Source organism: Trachurus trachurus, assembly GCF_905171665.1.
Source record: "Trachurus trachurus genome assembly, chromosome: 5".
NCBI classification, from domain to species: domain Eukaryota; kingdom Metazoa; phylum Chordata; class Actinopteri; order Carangiformes; family Carangidae; genus Trachurus; species Trachurus trachurus.
In genome coordinates this window covers 19,241,079-19,264,168 of record NC_139896.1, presented here as the reverse complement: position 1 = coordinate 19,264,168, position 23,090 = coordinate 19,241,079, and the positions used below count along the sequence as shown (strand labels likewise).

General features: G+C 40.6%; 2 protein-coding genes across 2 annotated transcripts; both read left to right on the top strand.

The window, feature by feature from the left end:
• Window positions 1–14: 14 nt before the first annotated feature.
• Window positions 15–10,571, top strand: LOC310985673 (ciliary microtubule inner protein 1-like; the record flags this gene model as incomplete). The annotated part of the gene is given in 6 exon segments (XM_083971291.1): window positions 15–42; window positions 480–514; window positions 517–597; window positions 7,214–7,278; window positions 8,326–8,407; window positions 10,416–10,571. Coding segments are annotated over 6 exon segments (447 nt in total).
• Window positions 10,572–11,115: 544 nt separating this feature from the next.
• Window positions 11,116–20,731, top strand: chmp4ba (charged multivesicular body protein 4Ba). The gene is made up of 5 exons (XM_083972438.1): window positions 11,116–11,458; window positions 17,033–17,210; window positions 17,475–17,589; window positions 18,615–18,741; window positions 18,862–20,731. Exons 1-5 carry the CDS (start codon window positions 11,275–11,277, stop codon window positions 18,924–18,926), a joined length of 669 nt encoding a protein of 222 aa, XP_083828564.1. The 5' UTR covers window positions 11,116–11,274; the 3' UTR covers window positions 18,927–20,731.
• The last annotated feature ends 2,359 nt before the right edge of the window (window positions 20,732–23,090 follow it).

Genomic DNA, 23,090 nt, shown 5'->3' with positions numbered 1-23,090 from the left:
TGTACTGCGCAGATATGAAAAACAGAGTGTTACAGACCGGAGGTGAATCATTAATCAGAGAATCAGAGAACGTAACGTCACTTTGATGTAACAGGTTCCCTCTCTCCCTGGCAGACTGACAGCAGCGGACAGACAGACAGGGGGACACCATGTACAAGTCCAAGTGTCACAACCAGTTTCAGGGGGATTCACTTGTTTGTGATGCTTTTTACTTTTCACTGCTTTTCAGATTTTCATACAACTTTTGGATAAAATAAAAACTTTCATATCACCAACATAATGTGACCAGAACTTTTTACACTTGTTCCTCTGAAATTACAACACATGTTTTTTTTTGCATTAATTGTTCATTGTCTCTGAGCTCAGACAACAGAAGCTGTCTTCCTCTCCTTGCTCCAGGTGTTTCGCAGGTGCCTTTCCGTACCCTGCAGCAGCTGCAGATGAACTTTGACCTACTTGGCTGGATGATGTAAGTTCAGGATTGGAAAGCGTCAGGCTGATCTATGACGTGGGCAGCGCCTCTGCTCCCCTCCTCTTCATTGGCTGACTGACAGGGGCTCGCCCTGGTGTGTCGGGGTAGAGGTCAACCAGGGGAACGTCTGTGTGTGTGTGTGTGTGTGTGTGTGTGTGTGTGTGTGTGCGTGCGTGCGTGCGTGCGTGCGTGTGCATGTGGCAGCTGAAAGGAATGTGTGAACAAAGACAGACATGCAGTCTTAAAGCTTTTTGAGGCTCTTTCTTTTTCTTTTAATTTCAATATTAGCATACACATATATTTGTATGGACTTGACATATTAATGTATGAAACTGTTCCAATTTATGGTAGGTTTTATAACTTGTATACTTTATTTTATATGAATATGTCAAACATATTATGCATCACAGGGACATTTAGGAGTCTCTTTGGACTGTGGAAGGAAGATAGATAACCTGAAGAGATCCCACACAGGGAGAACATGTAAACTCCACCCAGGAAATCCCTGGTCCTGGGAATCAAACACAAAACCATCTTGCTGAGAGGCATGAGTGCCACAGTACCACCATGCTGCACTATGCGTGTAAATCTCTCTTCAAAATAAGTGACATTAACTAAAAAGTGTGAATAGTGATGATACAGTTGCATCAGTTTTGTTCTCTAGTTCTCCATAAAGACAAATATATTTGTACGTCACATTATCCAACATACACACAGAGTTCATGCAATGAGCTTAAGAGAACGAAAAGACTCTTAGAAAATAGATAAAAAACTTAAATCCTAATTCTTCTGAATGACGCTCTTCCACTTAGATATCAGGTATCTCGTTAAATGCAAAACAGAGTTGTTTTGAGCTTCTTTCTGAACCTACTTAGAGTAAAGTGCTTGTCTCTGTCAATCAGTGTCAGAAACTCCATTAAGAGTTTGAAGTAAAAAGATGGTTTGAACATTAAGATATTATATACATACTAAAGCAAACTGATGTCTGTGTTCCACTGCATCTTCTTTCCCTAAAAGCCAAAGATATTACACATTACTGAGAACTTATCTACTGTTTGTGGCTGCAGTTTATACAAAACTGAGAAAAGGGACAGATTGTGTGGGCTGTCATATTTCACAGAAGTGGAAACCATTATCTAATTTTCATTTGTTTTATACCTTTTGTGATAATTTAAAGCAGAAGTAAGCGATCCAGTCATTTTGGCTAACTTCTTGTCAGCCGATGGAGTTAGCAGTCCCCGCCCAAACATTCAAGTGTGCACAGACACTGAAAAGTGCAATTGATTTATTTTGTTGCACACGTGAGAGTCTGAAAATCTCATACTTTCTTTTTTGTTTTTGTTAACTTATTGCATTGTGGACTTGATTTAGTCCTGCAGAAGAAAGAAAGGCAGACAGGAAGGAAACATGCACGATCATGACACTTGCACGGTTGCACAATGAACTCTGCTCAAGTGTTTTATAAACAGCCAGTCAGCAGTCATAAACACTTTAACCTGCCGCTAAACTTTAATCAGACTTTATCACCTTTTCTGTCCCAGCAGGCCAGATCTGGTCCAACCGAATGCTATGATTGCTCCACCAGATCATCCAGCTTTTTTATTTTTTGTAAATTATTTGTAATCAACTTCTAGACCTAGTTTGTAACCCATGCAGAAATGTGATATGTGACATATATGTCCCTATATCAAGATGTTGAAATATGTGTCACTTATACGAAGATCCATTCATCGTCTAAATGTCCCTATCCCTGATCCATGAGATCACTATTGCATTTCAATGCATTTTGACAAAACAGTTTTTATATTTGGCAAGAAAAATTCACATAAGAAGAATAAACTATTATTTAACAGTTTAAAAAGAAAATATCTGCCAACCTTCTGTAAATTAAAGGATTTCAGGCAACATTTGGGGACATGTCCCAGAGGACTGAAACACTACCAGAGGTCTGTATACATGAGTTTCACTTCCAATCAGAGAGGTGTCTTTCTGTGTGCCGTGTGTCTGTGATATGAAGTAGGAAGCTGCAGCTATCACAGAGCAGGCTATCAGGTAGAGTTACGTACAGTGCATCTTACTCTGGTTGCTATGAGAGCTTTGTCTCTTTATTTTTACTCAGTTGTTCTTGATACAAACATAAAGCAGGACAAACTTGTCCAAAAATCTGTTCTACAGAACGCACACTCTGCACTGAGTCCCAGTTTATTAGGTACAGTCTGGTGCACTTATTATAATGGAGAAACATCTGTCAAAATCCTATTTGTACCCTTAGATATCAGCCTTACTCTAATCTTAATTAACCTTTCTCCAAAACAGTGACACTAAAAACCCAATGACACATAATAAACACATACGTAAGAGATTGCCAACATTTTTCTGCCATTATTTATGTCAGTGCTGGTACATGGTTTCCAAAACAACTTTTAAATGCCAACTTTGAAATTTTACTTTACAGTTCAGTACAGTGCAACAAAGTTAAAAAAAGAAAGAAAAAAATCACTGATAATACAACAGTATCCACAACACTATCAGCCTGTCACAACAATAGCAGGTAAACTACTTTTTGGTCAATAGTTATTGGCCACTTTGGTGAAAATAGGAAGCAACACAACATGATTGTATTCAGAACATTTCTGAAAGTAAAATGTGTACATGTTAAAAGATGGTTTATTTCATGATCTATTTTTGTATTTCCTCATGTCTCAGTCTGTCACCACAGACTGATTCACTGCAGGCCTGTGAACGTCCCTCCTGTTCAGGGTTGAACAGAAAATGACAAACAAGCACCGATATGATGAAAGAAGACCTTAAATGAAAGTGGTGTTTGTTTCTCAAAATGACTACTGGTGGACTCTTTATCAGCATAATCCAACAGTCCACTGTTTAAGGTAGGAATGTGCGTATGTGTGTCTGTGTGTGCATGTGTGTCAGTTCATTTACAAGCTTTCTGGGACAAAAACACTGATAGGACAGCGCTGACTGAACAGCTTTCATCAATACAACTTACCCAACAACAACTGATTACGTTGTTTTGTGAGATGTGTGTGTGTGTGTGTGTGTGTGTGTGTTAGAGAGAGAGAAAGCTTGTAAACTGGAAACTTCCACTGCATTACAGTGTCAAACATAAGCCAGAGTCTGGTGGTAACCTGGTACAGGGAGATCTGCAGTCCTTCCTGTTGACTGCAGCTGGTAAAATTATTCAACACATCTATTATGTTCAGACATCCATTAACTCTTCAGAATCATTAAAGCTTGAGCAGCTCAAACCTGACTTCCCTGGGACAAAAAAACAAACAAACTTAGCAGCAGAAACTTGAGTCAGAGTCGACAAACAGCTCCTGAGGCTCTGCAGATTGCAGGGTCTGTGTAGGCTAATGGGATCTGATAAAAACTATTGTATGCTTTTGTGTTGTACTCATTAAATCTCATCTGAACAGATTTCTGTCATTCAAACAACCCAGAATAGGTCAGAACTTTATTAACAACAACAAAAAATCGGTTTGGGCCCACAAATATACAGTTAATGGGTCAGGCTGGCAACATACTGGCTGTGTCATGTCTTTTCTTTCAATGCTAAGCATGCTTATTTAAAAAGAGCCACCACTTTATCATTATAGCTTCATTTAAACGAAATGCTAATAATAGCAAATCCAATATATCACAAAGTAGCCTAATCTACACAGGGTTTAGGGGTTGTTATAATTTTACATTACAATATATACAGTATAAAACAGAACATGTTGGTGTTTCATAGATTTAGAGACTGAAAAATCTGCCATGTTTATCACACATAATGTTGTTAGTGAGAGACTGTTGATTGGTGCAGGACCAACCGTGAGTCATATCAACCACAGTCATTAACCACAAGAGTCAACCAGGGTTGCAGTGATAATATGAATATAGTGTGATACAGCTTGCTAACTGTTTGATCCTGGTGCTCAGTCATAAGCAGTGAGATAACAGGAAAAGGATTAGTTGTTGTATAGGTATATTTTCACACTCATTATTTAATCGTAGTAATCTGCTGCTACATGAGCATTATGGGATTTTAACATACTGATTTCATCCAAAATGGTTCATGCTACAGAACAATTTCCAACTGCAGTGACTCTAACTGTGTATATACTGTATATGTATTTTTTTCCAACCTTAACCAAAGTTCGTTTAGTGCCTTAGACATGTATGAGCATAACTGAAGATACGACTGCCCTGTTATTGGCGGTGGAAGAGAGAGTTTGACCAGCTCTATCTGTGATAACACAGATAAAACAGGGTGTGTATGTATGTGAAGTACAGACAATTAAGGTAAAACATCCACCACTGGAAGTTTATAAAACCTTTTGAAGTGGTGAAACACATCGAGGGACAGAGGAAGAACAATCAGACATTTATCACAGGAGCTGCTCTTGACAGTGTTTTGTACCTGCGTTCCCACTTTTCTCTCCTGTTTCATCACAACCTGTTTGAATTCTGTTTTTGAGACCCAAAAGTCCCTGGTTACACAAAACACCCTATACGTTTCTGCTGAAGTGTTTCTACTGAAGATCAACTCTCTGCTGAACTGAGAGAGTTGCTTAAGAATCTCTTTTTTTCAACTGGCCTCAGTTTCCAAGATCATCCATGTCTCTATAACCCTGATGTGTGCAGTTGTCACCTGCATGACTAAACTGTTCTCTAGCTGCCATTATAATGAATGACCCGAGGCTGAGATTTTTTAATGGCTAATTAGACTAATAATATAAAAAAAAGAGAGAGATCATTATCACTAAAACAGAAAGGGCTGTCACCAACAATTTTCATTTTTTTCTGTAATCTAACTAAGTTTAGTCATTTAGCTATGTTGCAGAACTGGATGTGGGCCTACTGTACAACACATCTACATTTAAAGCAGAAGTGAGTGATATATTTGTGTTAATATAAGTCTTAAATAGTTATATCTTCCGACAGCAATCACTTACATAGAGTGTTTGGACTGAAACACGGGTCTCTCAGTCCCTCTGCTCTGCTCTGAGCCGAAGAGAAAACATTTATCGTATCCTACAGTTTTTATCCAATGAGGAGAGAGAACGGCATGCAGGGCTGTGTGTGCAGCCAAGGAACGCCGTGAATGTGGTGACGTAGCGACGAGGACTGTTATGGTGCGTTCAAGGAAACTCGTATTTTTCCGACCGTGAAGTGGTACCAGTTCGATCTGGTACGAGTTCACCGGTCGGAAGTTACGAGTGGCCGTTATAGTGACTTTCACCGGTAAAACAGGTCGGAAAAACACGAGTGGGTTGCCTGGAACGCTACAAAGTCGTAAGTTGTGACTTGAAGCTGTAATTTACGATTTCAAAAGCCTGCCTGGAACGCAGCATTAGCGAAAACGACCGGATCACTCACTTCTGCTTTAAGTAAAGATTATTACATTTGAAATGAATGCAATTTGCTGTTTTTTAAGTGTGTGAATAATCTGACCAATTACTTAAAATATTACTTATTTTAAAAAATGATTTATTTTATTCTAATTCAATGCAGAAATTCAGTCATGATCTCGGGACAGAATTATCTTCATCTTAATAAATGATGGACAATAATTAAATGTTCCTGTTGTCCTACAGTATAATATAATTTAGTCAGATAATGAACAATTATTCTAATGTTTAGTTTAGTTTTCAATTCCAGATGTAGGCTACGTGAATAAATGTTTTGGCTGCAGTTGAACACTGAGCTCCACTGAGGACAGGGCAGGGCAGCAGTAGATTACATTTGGACCCAATTAATAAAATGACCTTGATGAGAGCGCCACCTTGTGTCTGTGTACTATAATGCAGTCCGGGGTTTAGGGTCTCTATGTGTGAACATGAGTTAAATTTGCTGTAAAAATTCCAAACAATGTAAGATTTTAGGTTTTAGTTTTTAATAAGTCAGACATTTGGAGAAGTTTCTATGTTCGGGTTTTCTTTGTCATTTTTAGTATCCTACTACTGCAGTTAAACTAAATATAGAAAAATGAATGTTTATTTTTTTTTTACTTATTGGTGATCTATCCATCCATTGTCAATATCCTTGTAGGGTTGCAGGGGCAGGATCCAGTCTCACCTGACACAGGATGAGAGTGGGGTCCAACCCCAATAGGTAAGTTAACATGGCCAGTCAACCTATAGGCTACTATGCATGTCTTTGACAGGGACAGGGCGCGCAAGGGCCTGGGAATCGAACCCAAAGGAGATGAAAAAGTTGAATCGTGCTATTTTGACATCACTCATATCGACATGACACGATTCAACACAACACAACACAACACAACACAACACAACACAACACAACACAACACAACACAACACAACACAACAACACCACATCATGTTCAAGAAGGCTAAGGTACAGATGTTTTCATCATGGACAGTATCCGTGGACGTCAGAGTGGTCATTGGTCACCATCTAACTTCAGCTCTGTAGGCGACCATGCTGACAGTTGATAACAAGTGTTTTTACCAGATCTACCACCACAGCTCTCTGAGCTCCCAGTGACCCTCCAGTGGTTACTACCAACGTCACCATGGTTACACACATAGACACACACAGGACAGAGAGAGAAGGGATATGTGTGTCAGGGAACTCTGTGTCCATGGCGACAGCATACAGGTCTGTCAGTGTGACTTACACACAGGTGAAACATTAGCCGGAGGGAGAAAAAGGAGCCACTCACACACATACACACTCACACACACAAACATACACACACACATACACACCCAGTCGGGACAGATGGAGGATTCAAAGCAAGACGAACCCATCAACTTTGTGCATCAGGATCAAATCTGGTAAATCTACTGACTTACACTTTCTCCTGTTTGTGTGTCAGTAACTCTTCATCACTATTGATTTTGATACGATCATTATCCACATCAATTTATCATCACACTGACTCGATGTTTAAAATAACATATCAAATTCAAAATACCTTCTGATTTATTGCTTGTTTCAATATATGTGAGTCTTTCTGTACAATAGTTGATTAAATATTAGGCTACTATTAATGTGACTGTTGTTACCACCATCATCATGATTGTTATTTTCCTTTCGTTTTCCTGGTCTTCAACTTTTTTCCTTGATTTTCATGTAAATGTATATTGTATTCATCAGTGACATATTTTTTATTAGGGTGAACTGAAATCTCATTCTCAAAAGGGGCCTATTTACTGTAATGTAATGTTCCGAAAAAAACATGGGCTAGCCTAATAAAAACAATTCATAAACTGACTGTTCAAAAAATATAATAAATAAAATATAATTTAAATAACAAATGTGACATATTTATTAAACCTTCTATCAGTTTTATGTTATGAGTTACTGTAAAATGACCATTGTTCTGTTTTGGGAAGATATCAAATCTTATGCATAACCGATAAACCAAACTAGGCTACATTTGCTCTTCAGCCTCCTACATGTCTGCCCAAGAGAGGCATAATGACAATTTCACAATGAGGGCTTTTTAGATCAGTACCAGTGCATATAACATCTTCACCTGATAGTGAAGACCAACCAACCTCCTTGTTGTAGTAGGCTACGATAAAACACTGCTTTTAGTAACAACCTGCTGTACAACAACTAACAAACTGATCCCATCACATCAAGAGGAGTGTTTTACTTTAATGAGATCCAGTGTGTCACATTGAGAAGCGTCACTGGTTACTCCTCAGTGGTCGTCTGCCTCCTCCATGACTCTGTTCAAGTCATTGAATTTGTCATTTGATTTTGTCCTAATTTCTGTTTGATATCTTGAGTAATGACTATAAAGTGTTCTCTGAAGTCATCATGACCTTGCCCTTTGACCTTTAGCCTCCATAATCGTATCTCTCTGTCTGTAGGAAGGCACATGTAAAAATTGAGAAGAATTCAACTGAAGTCTGGCCAAACAAGTGGGGCTTCCTGGCTGATGTCTACAAGGAGGTATGAGTTTATTTTGAGATGTATGAGGTGTTTTGTTGGTTCTGAGTGAGTTCTGGATGTGAGACGAACTGTTGGATGCCTTATTTGGATGAGTTATTGAAAGATTTGCTTTAGTATTGGCCAGTGTTGGTTAGCCATTTAAAAAATGTATCAATGTGTCTTATAATTATAACAGTGAAAATGGAGGAAACAATCAAAAAATTATGAGATAAAATACACAGTTGAAGGATATGGATAATACATACAAATAAAATAGGTAAATAAAAGCAAAAAAGACATTAAATGAAAATAAAATATGATGCTTCTGACGAAGACGAGCAACAGCCAGGGGCGGAGTGGCCATCGGGAGGACCGGGAGATTTCCCGGTCGGCCGGCGGCCAATAAACTCAAGTGAGCCGGCCCGTAAGCTGCCCTGCGTGGCCGTGTGGTGCTCACGAGTTAAAAGTAACTTTTACTGCAAGCCCACATGATAAACTCCAAGCTCTACCTTTACTTTTACATAAAAGTCCACCCATTATTTGTACCCCTTCATGTCTCTCTACCTCTCACTCATGGTTGCGATAGTGAATCAGACTCTCATCAATCCAGCCTACTAAATGATTTTTGTTTAGCCTCCTATCTTTATCTAATTATTTTTCTTCAATGTTACAGAACTTTCATGACCACAAAATGTAAAATAACCAGCAATTTAATTTGTTTGTCTGTTCTTAAACTAATGTAGAATGGTGCAAAGCCTCATGGGAAATGGGAAATCCTATCACTGTGAAAGTTATCATTAAACTAGCGGCTACGGCTAAAAACAGATCGACTCACGGAAGCCAACCAGCAAACCTGATCAGTCCTGCCCGTGTGTTACGTTATCTACAAGTTATATTAATTTAACAAGACAACACAGTCCGTGCTTTACTGTAAGTGGGCCAGTGCGCGTCGGTACGCGGACCGCGGTACCGTTACGAGCCGGAACCTCTCACATCACAGCAGCAGCTGCTCTGTCTTCTCCATGGGCACCGAAACATGTTGGTGAGTAGGACAAGACCCGAAACGAAACCGTGGCGTTTGCAGCGCGTTGTTAGTAAAATCAATTTGCAGAGTAGAGTAGTTGAGAGGGGGAAATAAAGGAGTAAACATGACTGGATGTAATGTTATGGTCAGCAGTGTTAAGTAGGCTAAATCTGCTTGGGAGGCACTAATTGCAGCTCTTTCACATTCTGTATTTCTGTAATTTCTTTCTTTCTTTTTTTTTAGCTAGATAAAAGTAACAATGTGTTAAAATGCACCAGAATATGGGAAATGGTGTAGCCATTATAAAAAAAGTTCTGGGGGAGGACCCCCAGACCCCCAATTAAGTTGTTTAACCCACATTTTTCTTTTTTTTGCTTGTGGCACTCATATATTTTGCCATACGGAATGACACATAGCTCTGTTTGAGCGGTGAGCGGTACAGAAATATGTAAATGGTGTGTGTGTGTGTGTGTGTGTGTGTGGGGGGGGGGGGGTTTGGGCCGGGCCGATGGTGGGCCGGTGCGGTCAGAATTTTCCCGGTAGATTTTGGTGCCCCACTCCGCCCCTGGCAACAGCTGTCCAAACATGTAAAGGTAAAAAGAAAAACCGTACTTTTTCTGTGACAAACGAACAAGAACATTTGATAATCCCGAAGAAATAATGAACGTTTTCAGAAAATATTTGAGGTTTTACACATTTTTGACTGTTTTATTGTTCTTCAGTCATTGTAAATAGTGAATTTCATTATTATTCTATGTTTCTTTTTTTATCCATTTGTGTAACACTATTGGCTGCAATGTAAGAAGACTTGGCTGTTGTGTGTTTCAGTATGAGAGAGAGACTGTGAAGTTGAAGAGAGCAGTCACAGCGGAGTGTCCTCATCGCCTGGCCCCAGCTGCAACTACAGCACAACAACACATTCATGTAAGATCTATTCCTCTATCTCTCATATCCACATTTTTCTCTGTCTGTCTAACTGTCTGTCTCTGTGTTTCTTTACTCAAGGTTGGCCCCTCCCCTCCAGTTCCCAAGACGACTCAGGCTCTGATTGGCTGGCGCTCAGCTCAGCCGCAGCTTCAGCTGGAAAAGTATGGCATAGTGCATTATGGGAGGCGTAGTTTGCTAAAGGAACTGGGCTGGCCTCTTGGTAGCTGTAACTGAATTAATCTTTCCAGACCGTGTTACAGTAACCACTACCTCACTGTCACTGTGGATTAAAATGCTGCTTCAACAAACACTCTGTGTCTCTGCTGTGATGTCATACACCTAGGAAACACATTAAGTTACACATAGGCTTTCATAAAGACAACAAATATGTCACAGATTGGGTCAGTAACCTTTTCTATGACAGGTCAAACGTTAGGATGATTCAAATGGCATGTGGCTGATAGGGGGCCTGAAAAATATTTTAAATAGGCTAATAGACATTATATGGATATTACCGTAGTTGTTTCATCATTGCATTATTAACCCACCACAATTATTACTCCAAAGTATTTTGACATTTCAGTCACTAACCATCAGGGCTTTTTAGTTTATTAAACTGTGTTTTGTCTCCACACCAATTTGTGGGCTACCATTGGCCACTTCAGCCCAGTAGGCGGCGGTAATGCGCCTCCACGCTGGTTGGCCAACCTCCAATATGAAGGAGAAGGAGGAGGAGGAGAAGACGCGAGGACTGGGAAAAGCGGAAGAAGAGACAAAACAACAACACCAGAGGCAGCGGCGGATCTCCGGGTTGGGCGACGGTAGTTTTTTCGAAAAGATCACGTTAACAACTATCTGCTCGGTATCGCGAAGTACCGGCGGGTTGTGTGAGGTCAATTTAGCCGGTGTCGCTGACGTTTGTTTTGCTAAAAGAAAAATGTCGGTGTTTGGTAAGTTGTTCGGCGGCGGTGGCAAGGGTGGGAAAGCGCCGACACCCCAGGAGGCTATCCAGCGACTCCGAGAGACCGAGGAGATGTTGGCCAAAAAGCAGGAGTTTCTAGAAAAGAAGATCGACACGGAGCTGATGACGGCGAAGAAAAACGGCACGAAAAACAAACGAGGTGAGTGAGGACACGGGGTCCTGTCCGGGCTCATGTGTAGTAGGGGCGAAAAACCAAAAACCAAAAGCCCCGTCCAGGTTGAAGTGAGTTGAGTGTGATAGTTAGCCCACAGGCTGTCACCGCGGCAGGAACAGGGAAGTTTTCACATGTCAGACACTTGGCCACCAGTCCGACGACATTTTTAAATAACATGTTGAGAGAGGAGCTGTGCCTCCACGACTCAGAAAGACAGTGTATCAGTCAGGGAAGTAGGTGAAACGACTAAGAGAGTTGTAAACATCTCAGATAAGACTCGGTTTCTTCTTAGAGGCCTATTAAAGTAATTAAAAAGTATTTGGTTTTATGTACAGATGTTGTTTCCTGGTGTGTTTCGACAGCTACCGTCGTTACAACAGGTTTATTTCTCGTGTTTTTAGGTAAAACTCCCTAGGAAAAGTAGGCCCTAGGTTAGTTTTAATAAAGTTGGTTTTCTGTTGATCCGTTATCATTACGTAACCACACATATCATAGAACATTTAAAGTAAGTTTTCAATAGGCTACATATTTTTATATTATAGTAAGTTTAACACATTAACTCCACTAAGTAGGTCAATAATAAAACGGTGGCCTCGGACTTGTTTAAGTTGTTTAAAGGCACCTAATGACTCAGCTGGATCACATGACGGTTATGTCACTGAGTGCTCCCTCTATATGGCTCAGTCATCGCTTAAAAGTTATTGAAAGTGAAAACATCTTCAGACCAACAGTCCTAAAACTAAAGATATTCAGTTGACTAACACATGGAAAAGACAAGCATTCAGTCCACATATCAGAAATATTTTTAATGTGTAGGTTATAGCTACAGTACAGACCATTGCTTTCTCTTTTGACAACTATTTCCTCATAGAGCTGTTGTCAAAGCTGCCTCACAGTTTCCAGGAAGCCACGGTGATGTCTTCATAATACCTGTTTTGACAAACTGTGACATCATGCCATAGGTGTAAAACCTCTGAAGGCCGGGGCCAAACTCCTCTGAGAGACAGAGATAGGCTAATTGGTGACACACAGATACAAAGGTGGTGATTTGAAGCTAGAGTGTAGAGATTAAATGAGAGCCCTCACATATTCAATTAACATGCACAATTTTAGATTCCACATCGTTTTTGTGTCCAAAACTGCTGCTTCTCACACAACTGTGCTGTAGGCTACACACACTCTCTCTGGAGGTACTACCTCTTTAATAAATTGTCTTCACCTGCCAAACTTTCTATTTTTAAAGTTACCCCAGGGTGTGGGAGGGGCCACCGCTGATTATTGCAGTCAGATTGGTCAGGAGTGAATCAACCAGTCTGATCACTGTTAACATACGTCTGTAAGATAAAAAAAATACACTTCACACATGTTGTGCAGTGATGGATAAGCTGGTGCTGCTCGACGACTCTGTGAACAGAATAATTGGAAGAGGATGAGTGTTCAGGGACCACAGTGATCCTGTGGCCCATGACAATGACTATAGCTAATAGGCTAATTGGCTAATCATGGCGGCCCGTTACTGCACATCTGCTGAAACCAGTGACACACTGCCTCTGTCTTCTACATGCGTTCAACACTGTGTGGATCGTGTTTGGCATTTAGATTTTCATAAACAGTTTTCATAGCATCTGTTGTAATCCATGTTGACCTGTTTAACAACAGGCGACGTAGCTCTGCTGAAGCTATTTCCAGATCATGATAAACATCTGGAGAAAACATCTTTTGTCCCCCACAGGACAAAATGAAAGATTTAAAAGTTTTTCCGAAGAAGTCTCACTATTCCAGTGCAAACAAAGATGTCTGCCAGTTACCTGTCTGTTTCCCGGATATTATGATGAGATGTAAATAATAATGTGCTACTGTCACGTTCTATTTTATTGTTCATTATTATGAAGTAGTACACCATAATGTGCCTTTTTTATCTTGCAGTGAAGTGACTTGTCATTTCTGCAGCTAATAACATTAGCATGTCACCTACCATACACCATAAAGCCCCTACAATGACACAACCAGTCAACATAAAGCAGATAACAAAGTCAGGCATACGCACCTTCACTTGCCAATCCTTATATCGTTTCCAAATCACCTTGTAAGCGTCCAGTTTATTTTTCAGACACCAGATGAGTTTATCTTCCATCTAACAAATAAATACGGAGAGAAGCAGGTTTGTGTGACTGATCACAGGTTAAGCAGATTAAGATCTGGTTCGCAGTGTTTTCTTTGAAGGCTGCGACACTGACCTGATACTGTTTAGGCTGCGTCCACATCCCTCTGCTTTCCTTTTAAAGCAACGTCAAATGGAAACAATCTGTAGTCCAGACTGGCACACCTGAAAACACACACATACATGAGCAAGCATCTACACTGAGCATTTGTGAAGCAGATTGTCTACTGACTCTACAGATGATTGGCTGAGAATCCTTTTAAATGAGGAACAGCAAAGACAGACGGAGCTTTGAAATACACACTCATAATTCATTATCGTGTTTGACAATCACAAGGTGCTTATTATTTATTGAATTATTTGCTCTGTTGGTGTTATCTTTGTACATGTCTTTATATATATTAGAAATGAGATAGAGACCAGTGATAATATATTAGAATAAATCCAGCTAAATTAACTTATAAATTAATTTATTGTATAGATTATAATGACAAGGAAGCCTGATAGTTAATTTATGAATAGGGGGTGAGAGTAAATAAATTGAACTTATTCCTACTCCTTTTTGGATATGAAAAATCCGATTACGGTATTTTCATTTTTCATGTGTTGTCTTTGTAAAGTATTTATTTGTTATGTCTGTCCATTACTGTGTGATTTCTTTTAACATACCCAAAATAAACTGAAACTAACTAACTACGGTAACTAAATTTCACTACTGGTAGTCGTGGCTGTTGACACAGAGTCAACAGTGATCATGTCAGATCTATGTCACTGACTCCAAAGGCCTCATAACTGTTAAAGACTGAAACACTGTCTGGCAGGTGAATGGCTTTATCCTTCTGTATCATTGTACAGTGGCCAGTAAAGAGAAATCTTAGTCAGTGTAATCTGAAGTTACGGATGAATTGAAGCGTAACAATAGCTTAGTTTTTTTTACTCAAGTTAAAGGTAGGTCTGGTCAATTCATTTTATTTTCCATTACAATTTTAGGTCATAAAGACTCTCATAGTGAAATAATCAAGATGAAAGGATTAATGTGTAGCACTCTGTTTCAAATTTGACACAGCTTTCCACACAGAGACAGCTGACTGCTGGGCGGCGACACCTCTGACGTTGTGAAGTGTTGGCTCGATGAGAGCAGGGCAGCATTACACTCGGTTCACTACGGTGTATATATATTGTAAGAATGAAAGGATGGGATTGCAGAGGGCAGGGGTCTGAATGCAGCTCTGCAATCCAAATAATGTGATAATGATTTGTGTGATGTTGGGTAACGATGTTATCAGTCTAGGAATAGAGCCAGGCCGGTTGTAATCAGATGAAACTGGAACTGTCAGCTGCTGTCTGGCTCCTGGTGGACCAGACCACCCACTGATTGATAAAGGTGTGTGTGTGTGTGAGAGAGAGAGAGAAGGTCGTTTTAGAGACCAATCGGTGACCACAACCTTGTCCAAAGGAGGTAAAACGTCATCAGGGGGTTCAAGTCTGAACTGAGGTTAGTTTACAGTGATACTCTGGATTATCTGACGTCAGGTTGTTACTATCTGTTGTAAAGTTTATCTGAAGTTTGGTCATGGTAAAAAGTAGGACAACAAGTAAAATCTTTTTTTCTTTTAACCCTCAAACATTGAGTCAAGAAAAGGTTGTGGTGCCTTTGATGAAGAATTATCTGTTGTGTCCTCCTTAGGACACTGACAGGTTCAGACATGACTGATTTATTTCAACTGACTCATTTCTTTTATTTCAAAATAAGGGAAATTAACTCCACTAAAGAGTACCCTTAAAGAATTGTATTAGAGCAAAAGTCAGTAGTTTCCACACAAAAAAGTGAACTACAGGTTCTTGAAAACACAGTTGGATGGCATGGCACAAACTGAATAGCCTATATTCAAACAAGAAATGCTGTGGGTGTCAGAAAGTGAACAATTTCTTCTTACATTTTCTGATTTACATGTCTGAATTCAGTCACTGATTACTGTGGCTCAGAAATCCTGTTACCAGCTGCTGCAGCAGAGGGCGACAGTGAGCAAGAAGTGACATAGAAGAAGCAGATCCTCTTCATTCTGATCCTAAGGAGACTGAGCCTCATCCAGCTTTGTCGTCCTGTAACTTTGACTTTGACTGGAACTAGGGCTGCACCAAGCATGCATTTTGACACGCAACCCTAACCCCACCCGTCATCTATAGGTGTGACTGCTCAAGGATAATTACAGCTGCACTGTCATATGTTATATCAGTCTCACACACTTTATAAAAGTATGAACCACAGGTAATTGATTCTCAGACAAGCGAGGGTCTGTTCTTGTGCCAATTTAAATTAATGACATTTTGGCACATAAGCTAAAGACACATTACACATTTTCAACCTCTCTGCCGATCACAGCGCTTGTCTTCATTTGCAAATATCTCACTAGTCTCAGCTCACCAGGACCAGATCAATGTGAGCCTTGCATGGAAAATAAGAGATGAACACCAAAGTGGCAGCCTGAATCGTGTTTAGTCTGCGGACAGATTTGGCTCAGACAGGATTTTATCAGATTAAGTCCACTGAGGAAGGCTTCATTTTCTGGTCTCTGAGGCCCAGTATCACTGTCAGGCCATCTCCATACTGCATTCTTGATTTAAAACTTAAATCTTTTGCTGCAATTCCTCACATATCTGGAGTATAAAAACCTGAGACCTTAGGAACTGGTGCTTGGCCCTTTCAGTATAAAACTCCTGGGCTACTTTGTAGTGCCAACGGGCGAGAAGGGAGACTTCCTGCTCTCAGTTCACCAGTACCAGTGGTGGAAGCAACATAATAATGAACGGCCATCTTAAAGAATTTTTTTTTGTTTTGATGGTTCGCTGAAAAAACCCCATTATTGCACAATTTAGTAGCTCTAGATGCTCTGAAGCCTTATTACAGATGGCAGGAGTGATGGGGGAGGCGGGGTCATTCCATACACAGCTGATGCTTAGTGACAACTAAAGATCGATGTGACCTGTGTGATAACAACCACAGGTTTGCAAAGAGCAGTTTTGAAGCTCAGAGTGAGCTGCTTCACTGTTGACACCCTGGCGCTACCTGAATCCTGGATAATCCAGAAATAAAGGTAGAGAGAGTGTGTGAAGCTGGAACTTTGATGCATGTTGATTTGTGGCAAACTCGTCACCCAAAGAGGCCAGTCCCTTATAACTTAAAGTCGTAACAAAATGTAAACAGGCGAGTTCTGTTAACAGTCATGAATGAGGAAATTAGCTGTAGAGACCAAAACAGTTGAGTCTTATGTTTGGGGTAGTAAAACTCACAGTGTCACTGGATGGATGTTGATCTGGGTGAGACTAGTCTCCGTTTTCAGGCCTCTGGCAGCTTCCTCCTGAACTAACGTTGTCTTGTCCTTTCTCCCTCCATCCAGCGGCTCTACAAGCCCTGAAGAGGAAAAAGCGCTACGAGAAGCAGCTGGCTCAGATCGACGGGACGTTGTCCACCATCGAGTTCCAGAGAGATGCGCTGGAGAACGCTAACACCAACACCGAAGTGCTCAAGAATATGGGCTTCGCCGCCAAGGCCATGAAGGCTGCACATGAACACATGTAAGACACGCTTAGAGACAATGTGCCAGTTAGGGTCTCTTTGTTGGTGCTGAGGTTATTATGAGTGATGTGATTGTAAGCAGTATGATATGATGAAGAAAAATACAATTTAAAAAAATGTTTACATTAATTCCATTTTTAGGTCAGAATCATTTACCACTTCACCTTTCTAGTTGTCCCTTGTTTTCTTGATGTCAGAGGCCAAAAGATATGACATACATGGTGACATGTTTGTATTGTTAATCTGTTCTCTCTGTTTCACAGGGACATAGACAAAGTAGACGATTTGATGGCAGACATCAACGAACAGCAGGAGTTGGCTCAGGAAATCTCAGATGTCATTTCCAGACCAGTGGGCTTTGGAGAAGACTATGATGAGGTGAGAGGCCTGATAGCAAAGAAGATCCAGATCTGAAGATAGAAGAGAATTTATATATTTTCTAAATTAATTTCAGATGGAAGTTTGGCAATTTTCCTTTCACTTCAGTCTTTCCTCTTGTTTTATTCAGTGCTTAGTGACAATTGCACCCACTATTCAGGGAACTTCTTCAAATATGGCGCAAGCGTTTGTATGGACTGTATAGAATCGGCTGGTCAAAGGTCACTGTTTACAAAACATGTTTTTGGCCGTAACTCAAAAGCAATTGACTAATTATAACACAATTGAATATTGAGTTGATGTCATATCTCCTGGGATAAAATGAAGTGTTGACATTTTATATTCTGAAGGTAAAAAAAAGGTCATCTTCATTGTGACAGAATAACATTATGTAGAAGTGGTGGCAGCAGTGGTGTAGGGGTCAGTCTGGAGCCCAAAGTCACTATTGAAGACCTCCTCTTTATATTGATCCCCAGAACCTTTGTCAAAGTCATATACTAATCACACCAGAATATCTGGACTCTGTGACAAATGAGAAACATATGACTCACATCACATGAGGAAGTATTGTTTGATATGTGTCGGATGGCTCTACAACATTTGACTAGATTTTGCATAATCAAGAGTTAGAAAGTTGCCATATTTTAGATTTTAGCACAAGGTGTACTTGAATGTATGATATTCTCAGCCTCATCCCATCTCTGATCTGACAACAACCAACAGATCAAATGTAAAGTTGTATATACATGTTAAAGTGATTTCTGACGTGTTTTGGAGTCAAAAGTCATCTCATGGCTGCTTAGTATGGACGTAGGGGAAGAATGGGAAATAAGAAAAGGCTCAATATGTAACGTGAAAGTAACGAAACAAGTGTGATACAGACCAAACTGGATGTGATTAACAAGCTAAATTTCTGTCTTTGTAGAGGTTCCTAAAAAGGGGTCTCAGATGCCACTTACGTAATTTATAGTGTGTGTTAAAAGCAGATTTGTCACACTGATGTGTGTGTGTGTGTGTGTATTCAGGATGAGCTGATGGCTGAGCTGGAGGAACTCGAACAGGAAGAACTGGACAAGAATCTTCTGGAGATCGAAGGAACAGAAGACGTCCCACTGCCCAGCGTACCGTCGACATCACTACCATCCAGACCAGGTACCACAGCTCAAACACACTGCACTTCAGTTCAGCTCATTTCACACATGAAATATATCACTGGGCTCCATAAGAGGAATCACATTTTTTTTAAATGATTTATCTCTGTTTATTTTTTAGCCAAGAAGAAGGAGGAGGAGGACGAAGACGACATGGCTGACCTCGAGGCCTGGGCAGCTAACTAAGCTGGCTTGCCCCTGCTAGCAAGCGCCCTCCTCCCGTCTGTCTCTCTGCTCCCAGACTGGTCCCTCAAAACTGGAGGAGAGACAGAGACTCTGGGCTGCTGAGCTGGCTGAATAATGTCCCAACATCCAACCACAGCCCCGGCCCTAAAGTATGCACCTGTGCCCATGTCTGCGACCCAGGCTTTTCTCCTCCAATCAATGTTACAGTGAGAATCTCTTTTGCCCCAGCTGCACCACCCCTGTCTTTCTAAAGGGCATCGATGACTGAGGGCAAACGCCAGGCCCTCACCAACCTGAGATTCTGTTTATCAAAGTAAAGGGCGCATGGCCAAGCACTTAGGGCAGGTGTGTGCACGACGTGCATACTTTTTAAAGGGATAGTTCAGGTTATTTGACGCGAGGTTGTGTGAGGTAGTCGTGCACAGTTGGTGTGTTGTCTGCAGTAAGTTCACGTCGGTGCGTTGCCAGTTTAGAGAAGCAGCAGGAGCAGAGTGATGTACTGCACAGGGCCAGCAGAAAAAGAGACGCCCACTGAAACAGTCCAGTATCCATTCAACTGTATGTTTCATGCACAATATTTGCATTTATTTATCTTCCCCTCAAAACAAAATGAAGTTTAGCTCTTTCTCTTTAATCAGCTGAACTGTAGCATAAGCCTGGGAGCACCGCGGATGCATGGCATGAACGTAGTGGCGGATGTCGAGGAGCTGCTGCTGTGCGTGTGTTTTTTAGGTTATTGGAATTTTGAATTCCTCAACGTCATAAATTCATTTCTCATTAAACGTAGCAGCCGCTACAATGGTCAAATTTCTGTTTTCAGTGTATGTATCGTGCTTCGATAAGGCACTTATGTGTAATGTAGTAGTCAACTGGAGCACTTGTGTGTAGGAATGTGTTAGTTTAGTGTTTTAGCTTAAAATATTTTGTATGAAGTGTACATTTATTGGATATTGGATTGTTCCAGTGTGTCTTATTCTTGTCTGCACATCAGCAGCACATCACTCTGGTGGTGCACCGTGTCCCCTGCTGCTTCTTTGAACTCGCAGTGCACTGATCTGAATCTGCAGCAGGTGACACACTGACTACACACGGCTACCTCACCTTACTTTGCCTCCAATAACCTGAAGTATCTCTGTAAGGGAGGGGTGTGTGTGTGTGTGTGTGTGTGTGTATGTGGGGGGAACAGGACGAGGCTTGTTTCTGGGAAGAATGTTGAGAATGAACAGATGTGTGGGAAAGAAAAGCAAAAAAAAACAAAAAAAACGGCAAGACAATAACGAGTCTCATGCCCTCTCTCTGCTTCCTGCATTGTCATAATATCTCTGCTGCTGTCAAGTTGGTGACGACAGGTGACTGCTCAACATCAGCCGCAGCAGGAGTTTCTCATTGAAATGTCACTATCAGATCACGGTACGTGTCATGGTACAGCAGCGGAGGAACGGGGGGTGGGGGTGGGGGTCATCTGAGTTTGAACAGCTCAATTCGAATATATGAGGAGCAAATAATATTTTCCAGAGAGGAGCTTTAGCTTGGTTTCCACCGATGATTTCCGTCAGTTATGTCATATTCTGACTCAACAACAGCCTCCGAGACAGTCGAGGCTCTGGTCCCTTTGATTTGCTCAACAAAACACAATCTATCCAGTGACTGATATACAGTACTATAAGTGTCAGGAACTCAGGTAACTGACCTTCATTTTTTTTGTCTCGTGAACCTTTAAAAAAGGTGATGTCGTCTCAACACTGGCGGATAAAAGAGGGAAAACTTTAATAATTCAGGCTAAAAACAATAGTTTAATTAAATAATAAAGATGTTTACGGGACACATTTTTGAAAACAGTCCATCTTTTTATCTCTTAGAAAGGTGTCTTGTTTACCTTCGGACCCTGTGAAGTCAGGAGCTCCTGCCTTAGTTAGAGCCCTAATCACTTTCTTTGTATGTGATATAATAGAGGATTGTTGTCTGGATTTTGTTTTGTTTTTTTAAGAGTTGAACTTAGACCAGACAGAGCTGTAACAACAAGCTCAAACCTGCTAAACTGCAGGATGAATCAAAGAAAACTAAGCCAATAGAGTCCTCTCTATTCACGGTTCGTTGCATTGTAGAACTGTGACTATTTTCCTGTCGAAACCAAAGGTACTCTGTAATATTGCTGTCGGGGATGAGGGAAATCCAATATGGCCGCCAGAGGGCACATTACAATCCTCTGTTACTGGATTAAATATTTTGCGGTGCCCGACTCCTCCAGCGCCGTGAGTCTTTGAGTTAACAGTGACACTCCTGAGAAAATCCTGCAACGGTTGAATTTAAAGATGAAGTGTGCGAGTGTGTGTGATGTTTATTTCGCCTTTTGACACAGTGACCTCTGACCTCTGAATATTTAGTCAAACTTTGACGCTGAGCTGCATTTTTCCTCTTCTGCACTCCACTTGCCTGTCGGAAAAAAAAAATATATATTTAAACAAATGAAAGGACCCAGAATTGAACACCTGCTTCGGACTGTAATGTAAAATGACACACGTCTTCAAATAAATGAATAAAATCAATAAGTTGAACCCAGTCCCATGTTTAAAGATAGAAAAAATGTGCTTTTCTTTTTCCTGTTTGACCTAAAACAGTGCGACTAGCAGCCAGTTCTGCTCAGAACTGTTATAAGGCTTGGACAGTGAAAGATTTCCTGTATGACAGCCATTTTGCTCTGACTGTTGTTGTTGGTGTGAGCTTGTAAAGAGTTTTAATAAAGTTGGGATTCAATGCAAATATCAGTTCTTTTTTATCTGTGAATGCATCAAATACATTCAGCAATTGATTGATTGACTTGAGCCCCCCAAAAAAGTAAAGTTGAAGATGCAATCTAAATCAGACCTCCAACCTGGATCATTCTTCAACATGCTGTGACAGACCACCTGAACGTGTCTCATGAAGGCATATGCACTCCGTTTGTGGCTTTTTGTTTTTATAAAAACCAAAAGGCTGCTGATGCACCATGGAGGATGTGGTGCAGGCAAACAAATAAACTGTCCTGTTATTTTTTTATTATCATTTGTCTGTTTTTTTTTTTACTCACTCATCCCAACAACCACCAAAGCATGTTTTCTACTGAAATACAATAGGTCCAACCAGGTGCATCTGGTCCCATGTCTTTCGACCCAAATAAAGTGTCTACTATGTAGTGTCAACAAAATAAACAAAACAGAAAAAAAGAAGTGTCTGGTCACACTGACATGTTAGCTTACTAACACACTAATGATGTAGGCTACAGTAGCGTAAACATGTAAAAATCTACATGTACCCTCAGTAACACAAAACCAGTCTGTATACACCTTTATTCAGACATTAATCTTGTAAAGGAGCATCTGATAATCTGATTGTTACTTGGAATATTCCTGAGTTTCAGGCCCCGCCCATCTGCACTGATGAGGAGTCACAACCTTTCACACCAAAACCCCTTCCACACATGTTCACTACATACACCTGAGTCCACCTCCCTCCAGCCTGAAATAGACTTTAGACTGACTGGCATGGCCTACTGTGGACTCCATAAAACATCCTCTTAAATTAGCTGTAGTGTAGTATTTCTACCAGTTGGCTGAGTTTAGCCTCCTCAGCACAAGGCTGCATTTCACTCACTGTGTTTTCTACACTTATGGTATAGGCTAGTCATTGCCACACACCATACACCATCATCAATTTTGGCTGCTCAGAGAACTGTGAATATGAGCCTGGCCTAAAAGCAAGGCAAATCTATTTGTATAGTAGGCTACAGAGACACCACACACAGATAAAACAATACAAAATAAACAAACATAAAAAGCAGAATATGAAAACATCTACCTGTCTTAGTTGTGATCTGTTTTTCTTATCTATCAACCTCCTTTTGTAGTCGAATGAGCAATCATGTCGTTACTTTTACCTGACCTTGTACGGATACTTTTATCTCATCATGTTTTGGTACTGGTGTGGTGTCAGATGCTCGTTAGTTGTTTATTGTAATAAGATAAGGATATTAGTTACTTCCCGATCGTTTGTGAGATCTTGTGTAATGCGGATCGACTCAAAGCAGTCGTAGAGTGGCTCAGTTATTTATTTGCCAAATGAGAAAACACCATCCGAGTCCAGACAAAACTTGTTCCAAACACTGACCCCATTGGCCGGTCCACACCA

Coding starts and splice junctions, on each gene's coding strand:
- chmp4ba (XM_083972438.1), top strand. CDS start 11,275: ATGTCGGTGTTTGGTAAGTTGTTCGGCGGCGGTGGCAAGGGTGGGAAA. Junction 11,459..17,032: donor CGGCACGAAAAACAAACGAG/GTGAGTGAGGAC, acceptor CCCTCCATCCAG/CGGCTCTACAAGCCCTGAAG. Junction 17,211..17,474: donor AAGGCTGCACATGAACACAT/GTAAGACACGCT, acceptor TCTGTTTCACAG/GGACATAGACAAAGTAGACG.